General features: G+C 33.6%; 1 protein-coding gene across 1 annotated transcript in view; it reads right to left on the bottom strand.

Moving 5' to 3' along the window:
- The window catches only part of LOC106459331 (bone morphogenetic protein 2-like), a 63,139-nt gene that overhangs the window by 17,540 nt on the left and 20,158 nt on the right, over window positions 1-25,441 (bottom strand). Inside the window, exons 2-3 of the mRNA XM_022392907.1 lie at window positions 16,086-16,237; window positions 10,258-10,417 (exon numbers count right to left, since the gene is read on the bottom strand). Coding sequence (XP_022248615.1) covers window positions 10,258-10,417; window positions 16,086-16,237 — 312 coding nt within the window. The remainder of the gene's footprint in view (window positions 1-10,257; window positions 10,418-16,085; window positions 16,238-25,441) is intronic.

Below are 25,441 nucleotides of genomic sequence, written 5' to 3'. Positions count from 1 at the left end.
AGGAACTACGCCATACACAGACTTATATATATATATATATATAAACATACGGACACTAAACTTGTCTCTCGTGGCTCCACAGCTCAGATCTGTGGCGAAACTCCACTGCTTCAGCATTTCCAAGTAGTTTTTGTAAAGTGCTATTTTTTAACTGTGTGTGTAATATGGTTGGGCCAGCCTCCTGTAAGTTGTTTTTATACTGTTTAATATATAGAATATTATTACTTTTAATTTTAGTTTTTATCATTATACTATTATTATAGGGATTGTTTTGCAATGCTAGTTTAACATACGTATTTAGGACTAGCCTAATTCTCCCAAGCTGTCCGAACTTTGTTAAATCTTATTGAGATTACGGCCGAAAATATGGTCTTTAAAAGTAGAAAAGTAAGTAAAGTATATTTAATTAGCTACACTTATTACTAGGTTGATTTTTAGTTTCGCTTTAAGTAATAACCTGCTCGGATTAGAAATTAATATTCATTTATATAACTTATATTTTGTATTCTATAAATTGTTTTTGAAACATATGTTAATTTCAATTTGAATACTATAATATTTTCTTATAATTGTTATTCAAAGTAAGTTTTAATTATTGGGTTGTTTTCACCTGAAAGTATACAAGCTATAAAATGCTAAGTTTAAATTCGATAATATTGTTTTTCTTATTAACCAAAAATCTGTGATCTACTAATATGTGCTTTTTGTTTTGCTATATTAAGTAATCGTAAGATGGTGAATAGGGTTATTTAATGATGTAAATTTTCACGACTCAGTAACTTGTGGTCAATATTTATATCGCCACGATACCATTGTAATAACTTAACATAGAAAGCTGTTGATGCACGATGTCGTCGTTGTCTAACATAAACGCTGAGTATGGCGTTGAACAGAAAGTAATTTATTTTGTTTATATCTTACTTTTTTCTCTACTAAACAATCTCATGCACGTCTGTTTAATGTTTACATAGCACATTATTAATTATTTTTCTCGATTTAAACTATACTTTAAGGTATAATGAATACGAACACGAAGAAGAACTATAATAAGAAAATACTTCCAGTATTAAAAATTATTAATCCTTGTTCCTTTGTCCTTAATTACATGTATAACACTACAATGTATATAACGTATACATGGATTTCATTTTAAATAACAAATACACAAGTACATATGATTTGCGTTCAGGAAGTAAAAATAATGCGCAATTGCTAAAAAAAGGAAAACTAACTTAAGACTGAATAGAGCTTTTGAAAGTTTTGAAAAGTCTGAAGTAATGGCGATTTATTATGATATTGCTCTTATTGAACAGTTTATAGGTCAATGTCTCCTGATGGTTCAGCGGTAAGTCCGAAGGTTTGTAACATTAAAGGAACAAACAATGTTTAATGTACAAAGGCTTCTAACGTCAAATAAACAATGTTTAATGTCCGTGATGGTCTCAGCATTAACTTGTGACCTAGAAACAGAAAACCTGAAACAGTCTCAGATGCTAATTCATGCTTCTGATATAACAATGTTTAATGTACAAAGGCTTCTAACGTCAAATAAACAATGTTTAATGCCCGTGATGGTCCCAGCATTAACTTGTGACCTAGAAACAGAAAATCTGAAACAGTCTCAGATGCTAATTCATGCTTCTGATATAACAATGTTTAATGTACAAAGGCTTCTAACGTCAAATAAACAATGTTTAATGCCCGTGATGGTCTCAGCATTAACTTGTGACCTAGAAACAGAAAACCTGAAACAGTCTCAGATGCTAATTCATGCTTCTGATATAGATATTGTTTTAAGTTCTGTAAATCAGTCCGAGTTGTTTAGTTTCGTATGTGTTATCATTATTAACTGATGACAGCCTGAAATTATTTTTTTTTCCAAGTAATCTATACAGTCTGTTAAATTAATTAACCCTTATAGCGGATATAATAATCTATATATTCGATAGCTAAGAAGACAGGCAGCACAAATACTTTTGCATATTAGATACGTTTGCCATTTAGCAGTATTGAAACAATATTAATCATTCAGCTAATAATATAACGTACAAGTGCAGAGATTTGTTTTGTCCAAAGATGATAAGTCAGAGTATTTATTGTGGTCACGTGACTACTTTATACCCTTAAGCGGAAGTATGATAATTGAGCGCTAGTCTTAATAAATCGCTTTTATAAATAGTTTTAATGCAACTTTGTTCATATATATAAATTCTTAATAAAATATGATGGTAAATAAAATAAAATATTGATCAAAACAATCCTAAGAAAATCTTAATAAATATAGTCCACTTCTGATGTTTACGCTTCACATTTCAGATCACTTTGAGGCTATTTGTTTTCTGACTACTTTTATGCAAGTACGTAAGTGGCTTCAATAGTCGTTAAAGTATTTAATTCAGGAGATATTTCTAATCTAATAAAATTAGTAGACTGCATGACTGCCACGTAAACTTGTGTTCAACAAACTGTGGTATGAGTTCCGAAAAACCACTGTGAAGTGAAATTAAGAGCTGTATATCGAGTGGAGTTGGCGTATAAATACATCAGTTTCATCTTCAGCCGATATATAGATAGTGCTCGAAGTGGTTTGTCTGTTTGTTGTTTGTTATGCACTAAGCTCCACAGTGTGCTGCTGTCCATGGTACGCCCAACGCATAGAATCAAATCATTTGCTTAGCGTTATAAGTCCTGATCTCACAACTGAGACACCGGAGGCGTTCGAAATGGAAAAACGTATAGCAGCGGGGAAAATTAGCATAGCAGGGGTAAATATTTAGGCTATTTCTCAACGTTGAGTTTAATTATTAAGCATTATTGCATATTGTAAAATATTTTACAGTACTAAAGGGTTCTAAACTTTTTGTTTTATCAACAAAAGCACAATTCTACTGTAACTTTCTCAATGACGAGCGAGAAGCTTGTCAAATGCTAATGCAACATTGGTAGGTTAGAAAAAAGAGAGGAAAAGTATAGTGTGGAAAAAGCGGAATGAACAGTTAATATTTTTAGCGAATGCTGCAAGGGGATGCTCAAAGTTTCTTTTAGAATAAATCGACAATGCGCGAAGAAAATTGAAAAAAAAGAAAATGTTTTTCTCTAAACAAAAGACAAATTAATCACATAAATATCAGTTCCAAACATTCAGAAATTAATATAAAAAATGACAATAAACTAACGATGAAGAAAACAAAGATTCGTTTACATTTGTAAACGAATAGTGTTATAAAATAAGTGTAGACTTCTAATATTTTTTTTGCGCTTTTAGGCAAAACTGCCTAAACCGACTTTTGATAAATTCATTTACCAAGATGGGAAAAACAAAGTTAGCTCAAGAAATACCTATATGTCTTTACCAATTAATGGAAAACTTTCGAGTCTTTTGCTGCTTTATGAATAGGAAGTATTTATTAATTTAATAATTCAAGTCAGAATTAAGAAATAACCCAGCAATAAATATACGTAATTTAATATACAGCTCATACTTATGAAGATTATTATACATTGATTCATCACTTGTGTGCCCTACCCTAGCTATTAGCGATATTTTCGGCCGTAACCCCAAATACTCTTCCACGAGATTCGGATCTGTATATTTCTACTAACTTAACACAAATGTGAGATATGACACGCCTTCCGAATACGAGAAATGTCATGGTTCTGTACCGTGTTGGAAAGAGAGTCGACTTTTACATCAGCAAACTGCAAGGGAGTTAAATTCTCCAAAGTTTGTAATGTTAAAAGTTTTATTTTTATATAGTCATTTAATCATCGAGCAATTCGTGATATGTACTGTATAATATGTAATTACATTGCTGTCAATGTGAGAAAATCCAATCGACGAAGTCGCACGAGGAAGGGGTAGTTACCAATTCGCATAAGAAGAAAAATTTGTGTCGTGTCGCTATTGAGATATAATGTATAAGATATATATATATATATATATTCATATAAATGAACGCGTTTATACTCCGAGACTAATGCAGGAAATGACTTGTTTCTTTGGTGTCGAATTTATGAAGAAATTGTAAATATAGTAATTATTTAACTCAGAATAGATTATGTCTATATTTCTGTTTTCCCATACGTCTGTAAGCAATAAAAGTACCACAAAAGATATTTATAATAGACATACATGTATGACTTTTATCTTTGTAAACGTAATTCGTCAAGTTATTTTCTAACCTAATCAATATGGGAACATTTAGTTTCAGTTATACTATCTAGAAATGAAATATCTCGTGTTCTTCTCGTCATGCATATAAGACCTGTGTGTCTAAACAGTTTGACCTGTAATGTTAAGCTCTGAGGTAAGAGGCCAGTTATGTTAAGCTATCTGAGAAATTGCATCAAATACACAGAAGAAATTGATGTATTTCTTTTAATGTGATACTCTTATTTTAGACATTAACATGTAAACGATTAAGCGAATCTATATAAATATAACAATGTGAAACAAAATCACTGATTACTTATAGTTTTCCGAATAATAGCCGTTACTATAAATTTAGTCTGCAGGACACTAGATTATATATATATACATTTGTAGATCATATTGCAGTAATTATATTCGTTTAATGAATTTACTGGTTAACAATATAAAGCCTCGGGATTACAATTGGAATTTTCCACCTGAATGTTATCTTATACCGCAGGTCAGAGTTCCCTTTAAGGTTCAGACATAGCTCTCCATAATTTCGAAGACCCGGCATGTCCAGATGGTTAGGGCGCTCGACTCGCAATCTGCGGGTTGCGAGTTCAAATCCCAGTTCCACCGAACATGCTAGCCCTTTTAGCCGTGGGGGCGTTAAAATGTGACGCTCAATCCCACTATTCGTTGGTAAAAGAGTAGCCCAAGAGTTGGTGGTGGGTGGTGATGACTAGCTGCCTTCCCTCTAGTCTTACACTGCTAAATTGGGGACGGCTAGCGCAGATAGCCCTCGTGTAGGTTTGCGCGAAATCCATAACAAACCATAATTTCGAATTACTAGCCAGAAAGAGAGTAGCCAGTCGGAAGCACCTGCCGTCACAACGAGTTTCTTTGGCCCTTTAAGCCAATTAGCAGGATTTACTAATTTTTATAACTCGTCTAGAGCTGAAAATGCCAAGCATGTTCAGAGGGATCGCGGTTCGAGCCTTGGACCCTCTGATCCGTAGAATGGCTCGTTAATCGCTAGGTTAGTGCGACCACAAGGTCCTGTATTTGTCACTATTATACTAGACACCTCTATTTAAGTCTGTTTGCAGGAGAAATCTGTTATTTACTTTAGATAGTAAAAATTCCCGCTGTCAAGCGCATTTTCTAGCACAGTTTTCCCAGCAGGAAATATACAGGTAACATTTTTTCAGTACGAAAAAAACGACACTAGACATGACAATTTCAACTTTTTTTGTAGTTTTAACAATTAATGCACACCAGAATAATGAAAATATATTAGGAGCATGTAATACCTGAACATACCGCTACATACGGCATGTTTTATTTCGCGGCTACTTCAAATATTCCGTGCAAAACTAAACTTTAATATTTACCTAAAGAACCTAAACATTCGTTATTAAAAACCTTTTTATTACTTGAAAAACAAATTCAGTATTAGAATGCGTTACTGCAATGTATCAAAGATTTTTTTCATCGTTCCCCGTTTTCGACTTGAAGGATATTTCTAATTAATGATGATATAGGTAAGATGTCGCGAACGAATGATCAAATTTTGTTTATTAACTCAGTGTCATCAAGGTTTATATTTCGTAGCCAGTTATCGTCACAAGTGTACAGTTACAAAACTCGTACTAATCATGTATATATTTTATCAAAGTGATATTAAAAAGCCAACGATAAGTGGTGTCTTGAATTACTTTCTGCTTACATGTACCAGAGTCTCTTTTCCTAACATAAAAAAAAAATCTTCCAAGCAGACTAACAAGTATAGTAGTAAAGAAACATTGACCAATTACAAAGTATAATGTCCATAATTGAACAGTCTAACACCAAACTATAGGGTGCTTGTAACTAGGAATGGTTCACTTTGTAAAGAAATAACACTGTTATGTCAAATGCAGGGAGATTTTGGTTGCACATCGTGGTTGAGGCTTCATTTGGCCAGTTGAATCGAGGCCTTGGTATTGTTTTCTTCTTTGAAGAAACTTACTAATAAATGACATTCTTTATGTCGAATTTGTCACAGAATATCCGGTTATTACCCGTCTTTGGAATAGAGCTTTAAAAACCAAGATTTGTAATAGCTATGGTGAGATTTTGAGTTTTTCTTTATCAACTTTCGAAATGTTCCTTGTAAGATATATATATATATTTATATCTTCGATAAACCCTAAGATAAGTTTGTCGCCTGCAGCATGTGTCTTCGAAAAGTCAAAATTAACTACCAAAAGGACCTAGCACAGATGATAATTTTGGCTGTAATTATCTATACGAACATTGAATATTTTCTGTCTATGTGTAAGAATTGTGCTTTCGAAGCAGTTGGACAAATTTGTTACTAAAGTCTGCATAAATAATCACTTGTTTAAAAAAAATCGAAGTTTGGGGAACTTGGTTTGGAGAGCGATATTTTGCAGCGTATTTGTAATAATAGTTTGTTTACTGCTGCACGACCTTAATTAATTATATGATGTTTAACAAACTACTTTACTTATGTTTACAAAACAAAGTTCAATATAAAGCTTAATGGGTAAAATCTGGTTAATTGCAATATGTATGTGTATTATTTTACTTTAAGTACTTTTAACACTGCTTTATTTAGTCTTTGTAAATCAATCAGTATAAAGCGCGTGACTTCCATTCTTCTTCCGCGGCAAAAAAGTCATAAAAACTCAAAAGTCTCAAATATTCATAGAGAAAATTCGGCTTAGATCAACAAAAGTTACACGATGTAAAATGCATAAGCAACTTAAGATAATGAACATCAAATGCAGCAATAGGAGAAAGAATAAAAATGAAAAAAAAAGTCTTAGAAAATAACACATAATGAGTCACTTTTGTTTGGTCTTTATAAAATAAAAGTAATAAATAAGGCTGAATAAAGTCAGATATTTGTTTTTTAGGAGAAGAGGGCTCTCTAATAATCAGTACTGAATATTTTTTTTCTTGTTTGAATAATTTCGCAAAAGGTAAAGCGAGAAATATATCTTCGTTTCTCATCATGTCTCAACTTCATTTTACGTTGGTGCTTTTCTTAAAACCCTATAGGCACACGTGCGTAGATTCAATCAAGCAATCTCTCCCCCCCCCCTTCCCTTTCCTGCAAATGAAGTAAAGTAGCGCCACATATTTTCCTCCACCGATGTTCTCCAAACCATCTTTGTTGCTATGGTAACAAAAGTAGATGATGCTTGTACCACGAAATGGATTACTTGCACATGTAGTCAAAGTTTGATCTAGTGGCTCAGTTGCTTATCAAACACTGATGCTAGGATTTTCAACTGATGTCATGCCACTGCCTTACGTAACCTTGAAGGTCATGTAATTAATATAATTTCTGGTAGATACGATATTCTATGTGTTGCTATTTTTTTTATTAAGTCAAATACTTTTTGTTGACATTTTTTATTTTTGTATCGAATACAAATTGGTCTCTTCCACCAAATTTGGGGTAACTTTGCACGAATTTTTTCGGGATGGGATGGGGGTGGAGGTGATATTTTAAACAAATACAACGAACAAGACTTTGTAATTGGAATTTCTACCTCGTGAATGACCTTCTTCTGGTCATGTTATGGTTACTATCTGGATAGTATGAAAATTTATTATCTTATTTGAGAGTTGAAAACAAGAAAAACGCCAAACCATTTTTAATGTAATAGAAGTTTTTGATATGCAGTTTTAAACAGTCTTAAGTCAAATGTGAAGAAAGATTTAATATCTATCATACAGTAAGAGAAATAAATCGCCAAAGTAAGGCAAAAACACACTTCTTTTATTTTATCTGCCACGTTTCCAATATTCATGCAGTGTCTATTGAAACGTTTCACTTGTTTGTCAACAACAAAATAAAGCAGGAAATGCGTCTGTTTTGACGTTCATATATAATCTATGTTAAGCTGTTTAGGCATGTTTTAAAAAGGAGCATTCACTCACAAAAAACAACAACGGCATAAAACATTGTATATTACACTGTGTCCTTAATCAAGAGGATAAACCTTAGGTTGTATAATAAGCACGTGTTTATAAACATGACTCTCAACAGCTGCATGATGAAGTTTTGTTTTAAGAGAAAGCCGAAAATCGGCCTCTTTCAAAAAGGTGAGCAGTAGCAGTTACACACGAAATATATGCTATCATTGTTTAATCTAGGGTTTGAAAGACAACAGCCAAAACCTGTTATAATAATGCACAGTTCGGGTAGCACTATATGGACTGTGTGTGTGAGAAAAAGTAATAATATATAACAGAAACATTGATTGTAAATGTGAAAAACGTCAAGTTATAAAAGTCCAGCTATATGAAGTGGAAATATCAAACATTTAAGCCAACTAGAAGAAACAATTAAGACAACCTTAGCCCACACCAAGCAAGTAGATACAACTATAAAAAATATGCGGGCCAAGGCTACCTCAATTGTTTTTTACTTGGGTATTTGAAATCTCCACTTTATATGGCTTGGCTCTTTATAACTTGGCGTGTTTTTCATATTGAAAATGTTTTTTCCCACAGATTTAATATCTGTCATCTATAGACAAAAAGTAGTTATTTCTAAGCCCATATGATGTTGAAATAAAAATAAGAAAAAATAACGTTTTTGCATCTAGTTTATGATCTGTCTCGCTGAGTACCTGTCCTTCTTTCAATTCTTATTTATTTGCTCACTAATGATCGGTGGTATAATTTGATTTAAGATTTTGGGAAACAAATACATTTAATATTAGACGCCAAATATATATATAAGAGAACTCACAGATGTTTCTTTTACTTTTACTCTGGGCTACTGAAAAGAATGAGCACACAATTTGTTCAGCTTATCCTCATGAGGAGCAATGCGATAGAATATAGCTGTCGAATGCGTTTTGATAAAACAAAAGTAAAAGAAGTAATTATCGGCAGGTCACCAGCCGAACCTTGTTGTTTTTGTTATTTGTAAGTATAGCTCCATGTCTTGTTCATAGCCACATGTTCTGGTTTCATGTACTTTGCTTCTCCTACAAGACTATGTGGTAATTGTTTGTGTCGATTTGTCACTGTCTTGAATATTGCCTGTAATTTTGTCGTTATTCTCTCGTCAATACAGCTTTACTGTTTTCATATATATTAATCCAGACTATTGCACTAGACTTCCAGTTTATAATTTAAACACACTGCTACTTCTCCACTAAGGAAAAATCGACGTCTTCATATCCGCAAGATATTTTTAGATTTTGCTTCTGTTTTTCTACAGAATTGGCTAATATGTTTGTTTCAATGTTAATATTTTTAAAAACAGTAAAGAAGTGATACATTATTATCAATAGATATTTTGATTATAGCAAAACCAAAAGGAACAAAGCATTAAAACTGTAGACTAGCATAAATAAACTATTCAGTTTGTTCGTTTGAAATTAAGCACAAAGCTACACAATGGGCTATCTGTGCTCTGCCCACCACGGGTATCGAAACCCGGTTTCTAGAAACTATTCAGCAGCCGCTCTATTATTTGCATTGACTTAGGGACTGTAAAGTAAAATATCTCAACTTTTTTTCTTTCCTTTTTCAGTTACTGACCTTATCTACAGCTAGTTCAGGAAGTTTAGACATTTGAGGAAAAAAAGATAAAGATGGGGAATTGGTATTTCAATTAATATATCTTCGTAATTTTTGTTTGAAAAAATCAAGGAATAATGCATAAAGTATAATTGTTGCTTATTATGTTTGTATGGAGTTGTACTTAATGATTATGTATATATATATATAATCATATTAATAAAAAATACTCTTAACCAACTTGAATTATTATACAGTGAGTTCTATCATTACATTTACATGTTTTTGGAAAATCTCTATTGAAATATCAATAATTTTTTATCATTAAAATAAAACGTTGAGATTGAAGGAAATTCGACAACTTTATAGGAAATGGTGTACATAAATAACTATAAGATGTTTTATATCATTGTTAGTGACCTCAGACACTATTCAAAAAGCTCTTGTTACTTGGCTAAAATCGGATAAATTTATTTCATGTTTTTAAGTGATAGAGAGTGTCATCTCTCTTCGTTAATACTCGTATAAGTGTATATGATATGAACATTTTTAAACAGCTGTTTTCTTACCCAGATTTTGACTTCCTCCACGTAGCCAGTCCAGAACTGTTGGTTTCACGTAGAATACTTCCCAGCCTACAGAGTGGACACTAATCCGACGCGTGGCCAGTAGTTTGTTTCCTTCTTCCTTATTGGCTGTTTCAGGAAGCATTACTTGATACAATCGCACCTAAGATACGAAAGACTAAAGTAAATGAAATATATAATGTTTTTCAAGTTGTTAGTAAAATAAACAATAAATAAAAACAACATCGTGTAATAACGTACAGTAATGGTTTATCCTTTTCACTCGTATTACTCCAAGTAATTTCTCATTCCTACTTACTTTTCGTTTAAGGATCGAAAAAAATATATAAACAAGTTGAAAGCATTCAACATTAAATGTAGATACTGCTAAGTTTGAAAATGTCATGCAGATTGTAAATGTTTTGTCAGCTTTGCAAATGTAATATCTGTATATGAAAGAAAAAAATACTAATCTTCAGGACGTTTGTAGTCAAGAGACTCACAACAAACATCAGAACACTATCTTACAAATCTGAGACAATATTTTTGACATAAACTCAGGTCTTTCCAAGATAATCATTGAGATAATTTTTATAACAAGAAAACAAAGTGAAAAGAATCCCGCGATAGAACTGCCCTAAGATTTTTTTATGTGTGTGTGGTTGGTTGTTGGGGAGGTGGGAGCACACGAGTAACGCCAACTCTCACTGGCGGTCTTAAAACTGTCATGTGACACATGTCTTCGGAAAAAGATCTTTAGGCCGATATACAGCAACAAGCATGAGGACACAGAGAAATTATTACTTTAGGTGTATCTATTTTATGACCTGTCTTTTCGAACAGCGTCGCCAGAGAGTTGTCTGTACGTACGTGCCATTTCATGTTGTAGTTTGTCAACCTACCAAGACGCATATCGGTAGACGACCTGGGCGATTAAATGAATTTAATTGTAGGTGGCGCAACATTACTCAGGAATTCTATGCCGAAATGAAAGTCAAAAGAAGAAAAAGAGAAATATTTTCATTAACTCGCCTAATTATTTTCAGGATCCCTTCGTCTTTTTTTGTTCTTAGAAATTAGAGAGTTGCGAAATAGCAGGGTAATGATGTTTTTTTTTTCTGTTAGATTTTAAAACAAGGACTGATTAATGACAACGTTATTACTATGTGAGTAAAGTTATTCGTCTAATTACTGCTAAAGAGCTGATAGGGCTGAAAAGTAATTGCCCTTGTATTCCACGTTACATATAATTTAGTAATTTAAACTTTTTCTGTAGTTGAAATATTTGGAATATTTAGACTCGACAGTTCAACTTATTTACAGTATAGCTTAATTTATATCAAGATTTTTCATCTTTCTGCCAAGGACGGGTCACAATTTTTTGAGTTGAGTTCGTTCCCAGGGTCTGAATACTGGTTATTGATTCGATTAACTACTGATCTATAAAAATCGATGTTGTTCTTACAGTTTAACTGGCTTTGTTTCTTGTCGTGTTTTTTTTTTTCAAAGTGTAATGCTTGTTTGGTTTAACAGCAAACCGGTGAAGATGGATTGCACATAATCCGAAACGTCCAGGAATAAAATGTTGCTTGTTTTTATCATCGCTTTCATCTTCTTGATTAATGACTGTTTCTTTAAGAGATACATCTAAGTACGTAGAGAACTATTTGTGTAAGGTTCCGAATAAATCAAGCCAAAAACAAAAACTCGTTGTTTGTTCCAAAGTTATTTTACAACGCTTTTGTTATAAAACTATTGACAAAGTGAGAGTGAAAGAGACAAAATGTTATCAAGACGCAACGAAATCTTCAGAAGACATGTGATATTACTTATATGACTTCAAAAAATCGAAGGTGTCAGATCACATGTGACCTTGTCTATCAAAATCATGTTAAATGTGCTTAATGGTTTTATTGAGTGATCTGTGGGTAATTTTTTGGTCCCTCTGTGGGCTTGACTTATTCATCATAACTTAATATTTTGGTTCCTCCGGATTATTAATCTTTTTGATTCTTTTACGTTAAATAATTTATCAGTTAAGTTGTTTGCACACATCTCTGCGAAGCGAGAAACGGGAAGAAAATTACAATTTATTTGTTTGTTGTTGTTGTTGAGCACATAGCTACACACAATGTTGTATAGAAATTTGGTTTTTAGCGTTATAAATCTCCAGGCTTACCACTGGAACGAGAAAATAACAGAGAGCAAAACATAGCTATTAACACGTTCGTCGTGTAGCTATATGACAAAATGTGGTAGAGTTCATATCAGATGATATGCATACTGGCAGATGATAAGGATGATAACGTTGCTGTGGCGTATCACAATAAAATATCTAGAACAGCAGCCAATCAGTGACTGATCGAGAGGTGTTCAGATATTGACAGTGTTGTTTCTAAGCGTAGTAGAACACTTGCTCTACCCACGGTCCTCTCTTTGAACTTTACGTTCTACTGATGACCGTAACAACTTTAAATGCAAGGGATAGCAAATAACCTGGTGTTACTATAACAATAATTTTCAGAATTATCCTCAGAACTTCTAACACTACTTAAAAACGTTTTAAATCAGTTTAAACAAGGCACTGAATTAAAGTCATGATTGTTTAGTACTGTTAATATTTTTTTATTATTTTTATTATGTTTTTATTTTTTTATTTATCTGGCGCCATTTCTAACGTTGTTATTAAAGATCCTGTATTAATATAAGTCAACCAAATATTTTGTTCTGTGCAACCTATTAATTCGCTCCCATGTTGATACTTTCGGTAATTCCTTAACCCTAAAATATCGACGGGGTTCAGATTTCCATCGGTTTCTTCAACTATATGTGCGCCAAATTGTTTGTGGATCTATAACTTTGTTGGTTATAGAGTCCCTAATAGTACACAAACCGAATAAAAAGTAAACACAAATATAATTAATATATTGAAAACAATCTCATTAAGTGCTGCTGAGGTCTTTATACTCTTCGTTTTTTGGTCTTCTTTAAACACTTTACGTTTTTTGGTCATCTTTAAACACTTTACGTTTTTTGGTCATCTTTATACACTTTACATTTTTTGGTCATCTTTATACACTTTACGTTTTTTTGGTTTTCTTTATACACTTCACATTTTTTGGTCTTCTTTATACACTTTACGTTTTTTTTGGTTTTCTTTATACACTTTATGTTTTTTCATTTTCTTTATACACTTTACGTTTTTCTTGGTCTTCTTTATACACTTCACATTTTTTGGTCTTCTTTATACACTTTACGTTTTTTGGTCATCTTTAAACACTTTACGTTTTTTGGTCTTCTTTAAACACTTTACGTTTTTTGGTCATCTTTAAACACTTTACGTTTTTTGGTCTTCTTTATACACTTCACATTTTTTGGTCTTCTTTATACACTTCACATTTTTTGGTCTTCTTTATACACTTTACGTTTTTTGGTCTTCTTTATACACTTTACGTTTTTTGGTCTTCTTTATATATATGGCCTTCTTAACATATGCTTAAAGTGTTACTAAGTTAATGCACATAACTATAAGTTTTATGAAAGCCTTTACCAGCGTAAATTTATTCTAGTATTATGTGTCTATATTTAAATAAGTTTCATATGTTTGAAAAGGGAAGTAGCAGAACAACTGCCCTTTAACCAATTGTCTTACTATTTGTTCTTTAAAATTTTGACCCATTTATCCTATATTTTGCAAATAATGAACAATTCATAATACATAATGAAAAATATTTTATGTATGATTATAAGACAGTAAGCTTAAATGAAAGTTCATATATACCCAAGTTTTTTAATAAGTTTGTCGACGAAAAGTTGAGGCAATGGGTTAGCAACATTTTATCAAGAGAAGAACAAAGAGAGTTGTGTGTCAAAAAATAAAACCCCAAAATGTAGCGATACTTTCACTAGTAAAATATATTGTGCATAAGCTGTTCATCAAAACAGAAAAACAACAAATTAGAAAAAAAAGGAAACTTATTTACTCATATTGTAGAACAAATACCATAACATGATCAGCTGAATACTGTGGCCTCCAGTTATTTCAGTTTTTATCAGCTTAGCTAGATCACTGACAGGGCATTTTATCCCAATTATCTTTATATGTCTTTAGGTATAGAGGAGACAACTTATTGTGAGTTGTACTTATAAACACATCTTCCTACTCTTTCCCTATCGCCCCCCCCCCCAGTGACACAGCGGTATGTCTGCGGACTTACAACGCTAGAATCCGGGTTTCGATACCCGTGGTGGGCAGAGCACATATAGCCCATTGTGTAGCTTTGTGCTTAATTACAAACAAACAAACTTCCTCTATCGTCGATCTAGCTGAGTTAACGCGAGGTGATATAGCAGGAAACATCAGCACAGTTATGACAGAAGTGTGTAGAAAACGTCTGTGAATATTGCTTGTCGCTGCACTGTGACAGTAACCATCACTATCAGAAGTTATTCCATAATAAGAAAATGTCTGTATTATATTTGTAAATATGTTCAGAGTAGTATTCGTGATCTTGAGTGACGAGAGCGATTACCACATAGCAACACAATAATATTATTCGTGATCTTGTATGACAAGAGCGATTACCACATAGCAACACAATAATATTATTCGTGATCTTGAGTGACGAGAGCGATTACCACATAGCAACACAATAATAAGCCATTTGATTACAACGGTGCAAGTACAATTTTTCTCTAGTTATTGTTACTTTCCTTGGTTTGAGACAGACAATAACTACGACACTTTGTAAGCAGTCGTTGATACACTAGATAGATAGGTATTCTATAAGTTGTTTTTCTCGCACATATTCTTAAACTATAATTTTTAATTAACCTTGCATATGAACTGGTTTTGTGTCCCAAGAGTCACACTTCGGGGAAATTTGAGAAATAACAAAACTAAAAACTTTAACTATTTGGACGTTAAAATAAAAATATTAAGCTCTAACTAAATACAAAAACTTCTCAATGCGTAAAACTTTTTGCATTCTCAAAACATAGTTCTGAAATATGTAGTTAAAGACAAATGAATATAAATTAATTAGATAATATAATTTGTAGTTAGAAGCCAAAGTTACCAACAACAATAAATGACGATTAAAACAAGCATATAACAGTAACTTTTGAGTATATACAGATATATCACTTTTTAAAACTAGCAACACAAAGTAAAAGAGAGCGGAGTCAAACCACATCAAACATGTAGAAACTAATTAGGATTAAAAACACAAAGTAAGAGCAAATAAAATCGAAAGTACGTCAAACACAAAACACTTAGGTAGGATTAGGAACACGTTGTACAAGTAAGTGAAACAAATGTACGTTAAACACAAAGAGCCTAGTTAAGATTAGGTACACAAAGGACAAGTGAGTGAAACAAATGTACGCTAAACGTAGAAACAGTAGATAGGAGCAGGAAAATATTATACGAGTGGAGTTTCAAAGTACACAAATACAAGAAAAGAAGTTGGGGCTAAAATCATAAGTATAGATGTTCAATAGAATATTAAATGCAAGTAAGTAAATTATAAAATTCTGTAAACATACAAAAACAGAGTTCTGAAAATTTAACTCGTGATACTACTAAAAGCAAGCATGAGTTATCTTAGTTTTAGATGCCAGAAAGTGTATCGTGAATTACCTTAGTTTTAGGTATTAGAAAATATATCATAAGTTACTTTAGTTTTAGGTGTCAAATAGTATATAGTGAGTTACACTGGACTCAGAAAGTACATACAACAAAATGAAATCAATTATTGCATATCTAAGCTTTAGTTTAATCTACAAGTATTAAATTTTATTACTGGTTAAGTTATAATCAAATGCCCTACCTCAAGCAAGTGAGATCGTGAATCTGAATGTCGATTTTCCATTCTAGGCTTCGGTTTTATTTTATACAAGTGCAATTCAGCTTCCAGTATCCGTTCTTTTTCGGGTACATTTGGCGTCATGTTGAAGTGAAAACGCATAGGATGTTCCAAATCTTTAAAAAAGAAAGCTTTATTAACTCAGAGTAAACTTGGATTGGTAGTGCCTGTAAAATCGGTGAATATATATATAAGTTGTTTAGGTTTTAAAATTTCATTGTGAATTTCAGTGATATGCATTGGCACAACTGATATTTTATATCTTATTAACATTTACCAATATACTTTAACTCATTTTTTTAACGCAATAACTTTGTTGATTAGGGTTTTTTATCATATATTTAAGTTTTTAAAACTGTTTTATTCTTGACATTTCTGCTTATTTATAAATACTGTGTGTTACAAGTATTTTAAGAATTTAATTAAATATGACAATTTAAATATTAATATTAATTTTTGCTTGTTCGTCGAAACAGGTTTAGAATTTTTACGACTTTCGCATTCAGTACATCTACACTGAAATCTTATGGTTTCCTTTATTATGCTGTGCATTCTCTTTTACGACTATAATAAACTAAAACATTATGGGTAAAAATAGTTGGATGTCGAAACGAAATTGTATCTATTTATGTGGCGAAGATGTAATTTTATAACTTTATAGCTATAACTTAGGCGAATAGTAAAAGACGAATAGAGATTGTAAGGTGCTGAAAAAGAGCTTTAGGCCTTACATGTCGAATATAAAATTTTTATTGACTAGTTTTATCATATATTTTAAATATGTCTAAAATGACAACAACGTCAAAAAATATAATTGCTCGTGCATTGAGTCTTCAATATTAGGTTGCAGTCCCCCGGTGCAGTCTTCGGATTCACAGCGCTAAAATCAGGGGTTCGATTCCCATTGGTTGACACAGCAGATAGCCCAATATGGCTTTGCTTTAGAAAAACACACACACACACACACACATTAGATTGCAGCAAGTAAGAGACCGCCAGAAGTTTTAGACCCAAGGTTCGGTCTGAAATGCTCATTGGAAAATAAACTAAACCCACTTAACAACCTCTCTGTAGACATTTTCCCCACGTAACGCCGAAGAAAATCTTTCAATTATCAAACTGTGTAGCAAGTCTTAGGCTCTGTAATACAGCTTATGGAACATTCTTTAAATCAAAAAATGAGAAAAGAAAAAAAAAACATTGTCCAAATTCTGCTTTGAGAACTCGGCTTCTAGAGTAAAACGAGACAATTGGTTCCCTGTAAACAAATACATTTCGTAACAAAAAACATAAAATTCCATTATCTCAAAAGCTTCGCTATAGTAAAAGCTCGCACAGTCTTAGCAATTTACTCTGTAGAAGTATACTTGTATGTATTTTCTGAAATGGATGCCAATTGTAAGGGCAGGATGGGAAGTTATAAGGATCTGATAGTACCAGTTTTAAGCTTTTGCAGTGAGTGCTGTAAACGTATAGTAGAACCTAGGTCACTTTAGAAAAACTCAAGAGCCACCCCTCCTCCAATTAATTTTTAAATGATGTTGGAGTTTTTTTACATATTAATGTTTCATTTATATTTTCTTCTTTATTTTCAGTCTAATGGGATAAAATATATCCACTTCCATTTTCACTTAACTTAAAACAAGCGACGTAGCACTGTTGACACTTTTCTGTATTAATTGTTTTGGGATTTGTTCTCGGTGTACCTTGAGATCGTGGACACGCTTATAACATAATAAAAACTAGAGAGACACCCTGAGATCATGAACACGCTTCATGAGCAAATAATCATACGATAAGTAAGAGGTGTGTGTTTCAGAATGTAGTTTTTCACACGGGATTTCATACACGTGAAATAAATACGTTATATTTCAAAACATATTCTGATGTTAAAAGTATTTCAAGAAGTTAATTGAATATGGCAGTCTACATATTGATATGAATTTTTTTGCCTGTTTATCGAATCAGACTTAGAACTTTTACGATATCTCCTCCTGATATCTTGTGGTTTCCGTTATTATGGCTTGCATTCTCTTTTACTGCTATAATAATCTAAGGCACCACAAGTGAAAATATTTGAATGTCGAAACGAAATTGTTTACATTTGAAATTTATGTGGAGAAGAGGTAACTGTATAACCTTCCCGCTAGAGCTCAGGCGAATAGTAAAAGGCAAGTAGCGATTGTAAGGTTTGTTTGTTTGTTTTTGAATTTCGCGCAAAGCTACACGAGGGCTATCTGCGCTAGCCGTCCCTAATTTAACAGTGTAAGACTAGAGAGAAGGCAGCTGTCATCACCACCCACCGCCAGCTCTTGGGCTACTCTTTTACCAACGAATAGTGGGATTGACCGTCACATTATAACGCCCCCACGGCTGAAAGGGCGAGCATGTTTGGTGTGACAGGGATTCGAACCCGCGACCCTCAGATTGCGAGTCGAGTGCCTTAACCACCTGGCCATGCCAGGGCCCGATTGTAAGGTGATTTGCGCAAATATTCAACACATAAATATTCGGGTTTTTCTCTGTTTATTTTTGAAATGATAATATTGAAGAATGCGGCTTCTTTAATGTAGTCAGACAGAGACCTAAAGATAAAGTTTTCAACACATTATGGAAATGTAACAATATAAACTTCTATAAATAATACATTTGTAGTGAAAATCATATTTTATGTTGTTGGAGATCTAGCAACATCTTTTTTCTGTTTCCAGGGAATTAGAACTAAAAGTGATAATATTACTACTAGGTGTAAATTGCTTGACAATCAAAAGTGTCGTGGAAACTTAGAGATCGTTTGATTTGATAAGTTCAACGCGGAAGTACTGTAAAGACTCGCAAAACGGACGGCGGACAAATTTACGGGCAAAATTAACCATTAATTTAAGCTAAAATTTATGTTTAAAGTTATTCCGAGGAAAAGACTGTGTGTGGTAATGTCTCGTTTGAGTTATAATGGCCTTTACGATAACGACTACCCATTAATGTTGGCCATAAACTTTAGGTAGCTTACTTCCGAATAGAGAAACAAATTAAAGGTGTCGTTAGTACCTTTTTTATCTTTTAAAGAACTGAACGTTTTCTCCTCCTGTGATTAAAGTGCTGTAATGAATCCTGTTGCAAATAGAATTAACATTAACGTGTACTTCTTATTAACTTTTTCAATCTACCGTTTCGTTTTCTTTGAATGGTGGAAATTTTGCGAACATCAAAACGTCATTCGTTGATGCTATTAAGTCCTGTAAAAATGCTCTTACTTCTCTGAGTATAAAGAGTGAATGAACTTCTCATTTCACTCCTCTTGCAAAATTTGTAAGTAAGAGAGACAACATATTTCCATTGCCATGGTGGGGGGGGGGGCGTACTTCTCTTACTGTCTATCATTCTCACTCTATAATGTGTACATTATTCATCTATCTTCAGTGCGCGACGATATTTTTTTTTTAGCTAGTTTATTGAAATGATGTTTATATAGAGTTGTTGAAAAATTATAATTTATAAAATAGGCCTACAGAAGGAAAAGCCCCGCTCGCTAGTATGGTTCACATTAAATACCCTTAGGCACAGAGTTACTTTAGCCTAATCGGTTCAGCTTTAGGTTACTGTAACAGCGAGGCGAGATCATGTACAGTCTGTACATCTTTCATTTTACAATTATCTAAGTAAAATGCACACACACACACAAACAGGTATATTATATATGGTTTAATGTTTAAATATTCTAATCTGCCTCGATAATATAAATATATTATCATGTTAAAGTAAAACTACAATAAAAGATCCACCTTGTATCATGTCATAACTTTAATATAGTTAAGTTAAACCATCGCAATAGGTCAAAAACTTCTTGATGATTTTGATTATTGCCAAAAATCTCAATCATAAGAAAATATATTTTATGTTTTTCTTGTCACGCATAATATCTCCTCTCTAAGAGCTCAAAAGTGAGCCGTGTTCACCTGAATGTATCTTCTCCCGCATAGGGTCAAATAGTTATTACTGAGGATTGAATACTTTACATTAAAAAGATTTTGAATACGTAAAAGAGCAAGTCAAGCAACAAGCAAAGCCGGGCTAAAGCCGCGGTGTGGCGTACTATATCAGAACTAATTTTTGATATTGTTTGGCATTTACGTTTCGTAAGTAGTATTGTGCCACCGAAAATTGATCGCTTTTGGAAAGAATAAGTAAAAGGCTTTGTGAAGCAAAATATTTATACACTCAGATCATAAAGATGTTTCAAAGCAGGGATTTAGTATGGTAAGATGGGAATATCTCTTATATTTAATTTTATTGGAGACCAAATGAATATGGATCAATTTGGGACACCAGGACCCCACAGAAAGAGACATGCAGCAAGTCATACCTCATCTTGTGAGCAAATTGCGGAGTTTTGTAACAGGTGAGAATCTACAAACACAAAGGCCATTAGCAATAGTTGTCCACGTGCTTCACGCAATATTTACAAATATAATCAAAAAGGATTTCGGTCTGGAAAAGCGACACAACTCATATATATAAAAGCTGCTCTACAAAATATATGTTCAACCATCGTATACATCATGCAGCTGGAGAACGACACTGGTATTCATGCTATTCCACAAAAAGACGTACCAGTCACCTCGCTTATGGATATCGGATAGTTGAAACGGGTACTGGGAAACTATCGTCATCGCGCACTAGCTGGATTATGGAAAGTGCACAAGGAACAGAGGTGCTTTTGACATGACAGCTAACGACAAGGCTTTTTTCAATGAAAACTATGATGAAGGATATTGTCAAGATGTATGAATATTAGATAGAGTATGACTGGACGTGGTGACATGGACTGTAACGACGTGGTGAAGCTCTGCATGTCCACGTACGTAAGAGTTTAATAATTTTGTGTGTCCCGTCATAGCACACAAAGAATCTTCTATCTTTAGATTTGAAAAACGTTTACTATATGTACAAGAACACAAAAAATGTATAGGATATGACTTATACGGTCAATTGACTGAAAATGAAACGACCTAAAGGTTTAAATGACACGACACCAGTTGTTCAGTTAGCTATGTTTTTATTACCAAGCTGAACCTACATAAGAAAGTTGAAAAGCGCCTTCATCTACGAAAACAGGACAAGTAACACCTAATTGGAATGGTAATTGGGTCATTTAAAGCAAACATGAAACGACAAAGAAGTGAAGAAGATTCTTAGGTCAATGAAATGATGAGACAGCAAAGTATCACATACCTGAAAGACAGGAATATGGTTAAAAAATTTAGTCCCTGGTAACGATGAGCTGACATTTAGTCTTTAACATTTCAATTTTCATCTGAAAAGTTGTTCCGGTAAGACGAAATTTGGTACTCAAATCATCTAGCAATGATATTATTGGTTTAAGCTTGAGACAAAGAATAAAGTTTATATTAGAAAACGTTTTCGAAGTGTGTTCTTAATAGGAATAACAGCATGCATTCAAGTAAATGCACAACCGACCTCTCCACTTAGGGTAAGACAAATCTCAGTGTTTCAAGGATATGTTGCTTTCATCATGCACAGGTTCAGATTAGAAGACAAAATTAGTCTGTGTCAGACATCTTGGAGAATACGAAGATAACTTAGGCGATAAGTTTCGTGTCAAGCTTCTAAATCGGTGATCAGCAGACGTACTTATAGATAACTCCCCCCACCCCACCCCCACCCCACCACGGGAAGCGGCTTTCGAAGTACAAACAAAGCATATTCGTGAATAAAAAGAAGAAGGTACAAACCACATTGCAAAGAATAGGAGAAAAAGTAATTGATTTAATTATTGGAATATCTATAAAAATTTAGAGATTCTTGCAAAAATATCGTTTCACTAAACACCTTAGGATGTTCAATGACTTGGTTTAAAAAGAATGTTGCGTTTTAACGACAAATCCTTGAAAAAAATAAAAGAAATGACGTTCACTGTAAGGAGGTAAGAAGTTAGAAACTGTCTCTGTTCCCCAAGGAACGCTCAATTACTCTAAAAGTACTCAGTTGTGTGAAATGAGATCTATAACAGAGATTCTTTCACTCTATGTATTTGTGTGTTTTAGTTTTCCGTGTAACACACGAGTGAATCTAATTCAATCTAGACACAAGATCAATTTATTCTCTTCAAAGAGAGCTAATGGTGTACAAGGAGTGTATTCGAAAGACGTGAAATGTAACCAAAAATAGCTTTACGGATGCACGAACTGAAAGCAAGCTGTTTCTTTTCATGTTACAAAGGGAATACGTATTGATCTGTAAAACATTCATGCTTACTGAGTATAAAAGTATTTGTGTGTACAGCTTCGAACTAATCCTACGAATATTTTTCATACTATTTAATGATATTCTTGGATGCAATGATGTTGATATTTTCATCTCAAACACTTTTTCTTTTCTTTCAAGTTGCACTTGCTATTCGTTTTAATTTACCACATTAAACTGATTTCTTGAACTAATAGTTCACACCCACATTTCAGAGAAAATGTAAAAACAGAAAACTCAAATTAAAAGCTGGTTTTCGAATTAAGTATGGTATCTAGCGGTAAAGAATACTTGAAACTTATAATGTATTATTTAGAAAGTTTGCTCCTTTTACTTCTTTTATCATTTGTGCGCAAAACTACACAAAGTCTTCCCTAATTTTGAGCTGATAGACTAGATGGAAAGTAGGTAGTCAAAATAACTTACCGCCACCTATTGGCTTACTCATATCTGATCGAATAGTGGGATTTGATCGTTACTCTTATTACGCACCCACTGTTCCACAGTGCATGACTCATTTTTATGGAAACTGGACCCGACCGTTTACATTCACAGTACGGGCATGCTAACAACTAGGCTACGCTCAAACAAGAAAGTCCATAAATCAATTTCTTATAAGATTCCAAACCAAGATGTTATCACTAGTTATGTGCCGTTTAGCTCCACTTCTGGCCAATGTTTTAACGTTAGAAGCTCTTCAAAGTTGTCCAATTCAGAGGTGGCTAAATGAAAATGGATTTTGATAAAACATCACCAAAATAATGATAACATTTTAAATCACGTCAGTCTGAAAAAGGCCAAGATGTGTTTTTAGTAGGAAGAGTTTATACAATAGCTATCCTGCAAGTGGTTAAGAAATTATCACTTCTAATGTGCATGGTGTATTATTTAACTTACTAGCAGAAATAACTGCTAGTTCCTGCGGAAGGCCATTGGGCCTGCGGCCTATTCTGGAATTGTCTGACAGTTAGTTCTACAACAATGTACTCATACCTGACATTCAGTAATGTTCACCATCCATGAGAAAAAGGGATTTTATTGAAATTTTAGTTTAAAAATGAGCTATCATCACAGCATTACATCACAGAGTAGATTTTGTTGAAGTATTTCTTTGTAGACTCAGTTATCAATGAAATTGCCTTGAGATTTCATTAAAGAAACAAAAATTAAGTTTTTTTTCATTGTTTCCTATTTGAAACTTACTCCTTTTTGTTTGTAATTTTTATTGCCTAGATATAAAAATATTCCCCAGTTATGATTGGTGATGATCGGTGCGGTAGTTTTTGAGATTCGAGGTTTGGACGTATACATCGCAAGTTCCATTATAATAAGATTACCGTAAAATATGTCACAATTTTCCACCTCAGGCGTTATACACGTTAAACTTATGTATGATAAACGACTGATACAAACAGCGTTTGAACTAAGATCTTATGTGCTGTAAACAAGCCATCCTTATGGACTCTGACTCTGTATTAAAAGCATTGTCGACAACGGCATAAATTGTGTTGAACGAGCTAAGAATGACGTGATTAACAGAACCATGTTTTGTCACTTTAGGCATTATACACCACAAAGGAAAACTGAGGTTGTAGTTGCAGGGAAAGCATATTTGTCACCAATATGCCTTGTCATTAAAGTGTCTTCTGGAAGACCGTATTTTTCACACCAGTGTTTTCTGAGAGAGCCATATCTAGAAATCGTATTTTTTTCTCACCACATTTTCTTTATGAGAGTTCGTAGTTGTCATTAAAGTGTCTACTGGAAAGACTTTCTTTCACAACGATATCTTCTGTGGAGAACATAGTTGTTACTATAGTTTTTCGAGAAGAATGTATTTGTCACCAGATTGTCTTCTGAAGATTGTTTTTGAAACTACAATGTCTAATTAAGAGACTATATTCATATCACACTGGCCCGGCATGGCCAGGTGGTTAGGGTGCTCGACTCGCAATCTGAGGGTCGCGGGTTCGAATCCCCGTCGCACCAAACATGCTCGCCCTTTCAGCCGTGGGGGCGTTATAATGTGACGGTCAATCCCACTATTCGTTGGTAAAAGAGTAGCCCAAGAGTTGGCGGTGGGTGGTGATGACTAGCTGCCTTCCCTCTAGTCTTACACTGCTAAATTAGAGAGGGCTAGCGCAGATAGCCCTCGTGTAGCTTTGCGCGAAATTCAAAACAAAACAAACGTATCACACTATCTTTTGAGAAAAGTGTCTTTATCATCGTCTGAGAAGAGAATATTTTTCCAACACAGTGACTTTTAGAAGGATTGTTTTCGTCACCACATTATTTTGTAGGGAGATTGTTTTCGTCACCACACTATTTTGTAGGGAGATTGTTTTCGTCACCACATTATTTTGTAGGGAGATTGTTTTCGTCACCACACTATTTTGTAGGGAGATTGTTTTCGTCACCCCATTATTTTGTAGGGAGATTGTTTTCGTCATCACATTATTTTGTAGGGAGATTGTTTTCATCACCACATTATTTTGTAGGGAGACTGTATTCGTCACCATAACGGTTTTTATCAGGATTTATGATCCTCAGCTGTGGAGTTGTCGCACTTGACATTTACATTAATTTTGTGAGTTATTAAAGTATTGGGCCACATTGAGTGTTCTAATGAGAAGCTTGAGAATTTGTTTTTACATTCAATTACACTATAGGTTTTAAACCTTCAGTAAAATTACCTCCTTATGTACAGCGTTAAAATTCACTAAAAATATGAGCCAATGAAAAACAGTCGAAAAAATAAGACACGATAATAACAAAAAAATTGTTTGTTTGTAGTTAAGCACAAAGCTACACAATGGGCTATCTGTGCTCTGCCCACCACGGGTATCGAAACCCGGTTTCTAGCGTTGTAAGTCCGCAGACATACCGCTGTGCCACTGGGGGGATTGAAATCGGGTCACATTTTGTTATGCTTAAAATTTTGACAACCGCTGGCTATAGATTTCTCTAGACCAATCGCGACGTGAGAGTCTTATCGATCGTTATAGAACCCAAACATAACAATAAAAAATTTTCATTATGGTAAACAAAATAATAAT

The sequence above is a fragment of the Limulus polyphemus genome, unplaced genomic scaffold (genome assembly GCF_000517525.1).
Source record: "Limulus polyphemus unplaced genomic scaffold, Limulus_polyphemus-2.1.2 Scaffold1, whole genome shotgun sequence".
NCBI classification, from domain to species: domain Eukaryota; kingdom Metazoa; phylum Arthropoda; class Merostomata; order Xiphosura; family Limulidae; genus Limulus; species Limulus polyphemus.
This window is presented reverse-complemented; position numbering and strand designations above follow the sequence as displayed.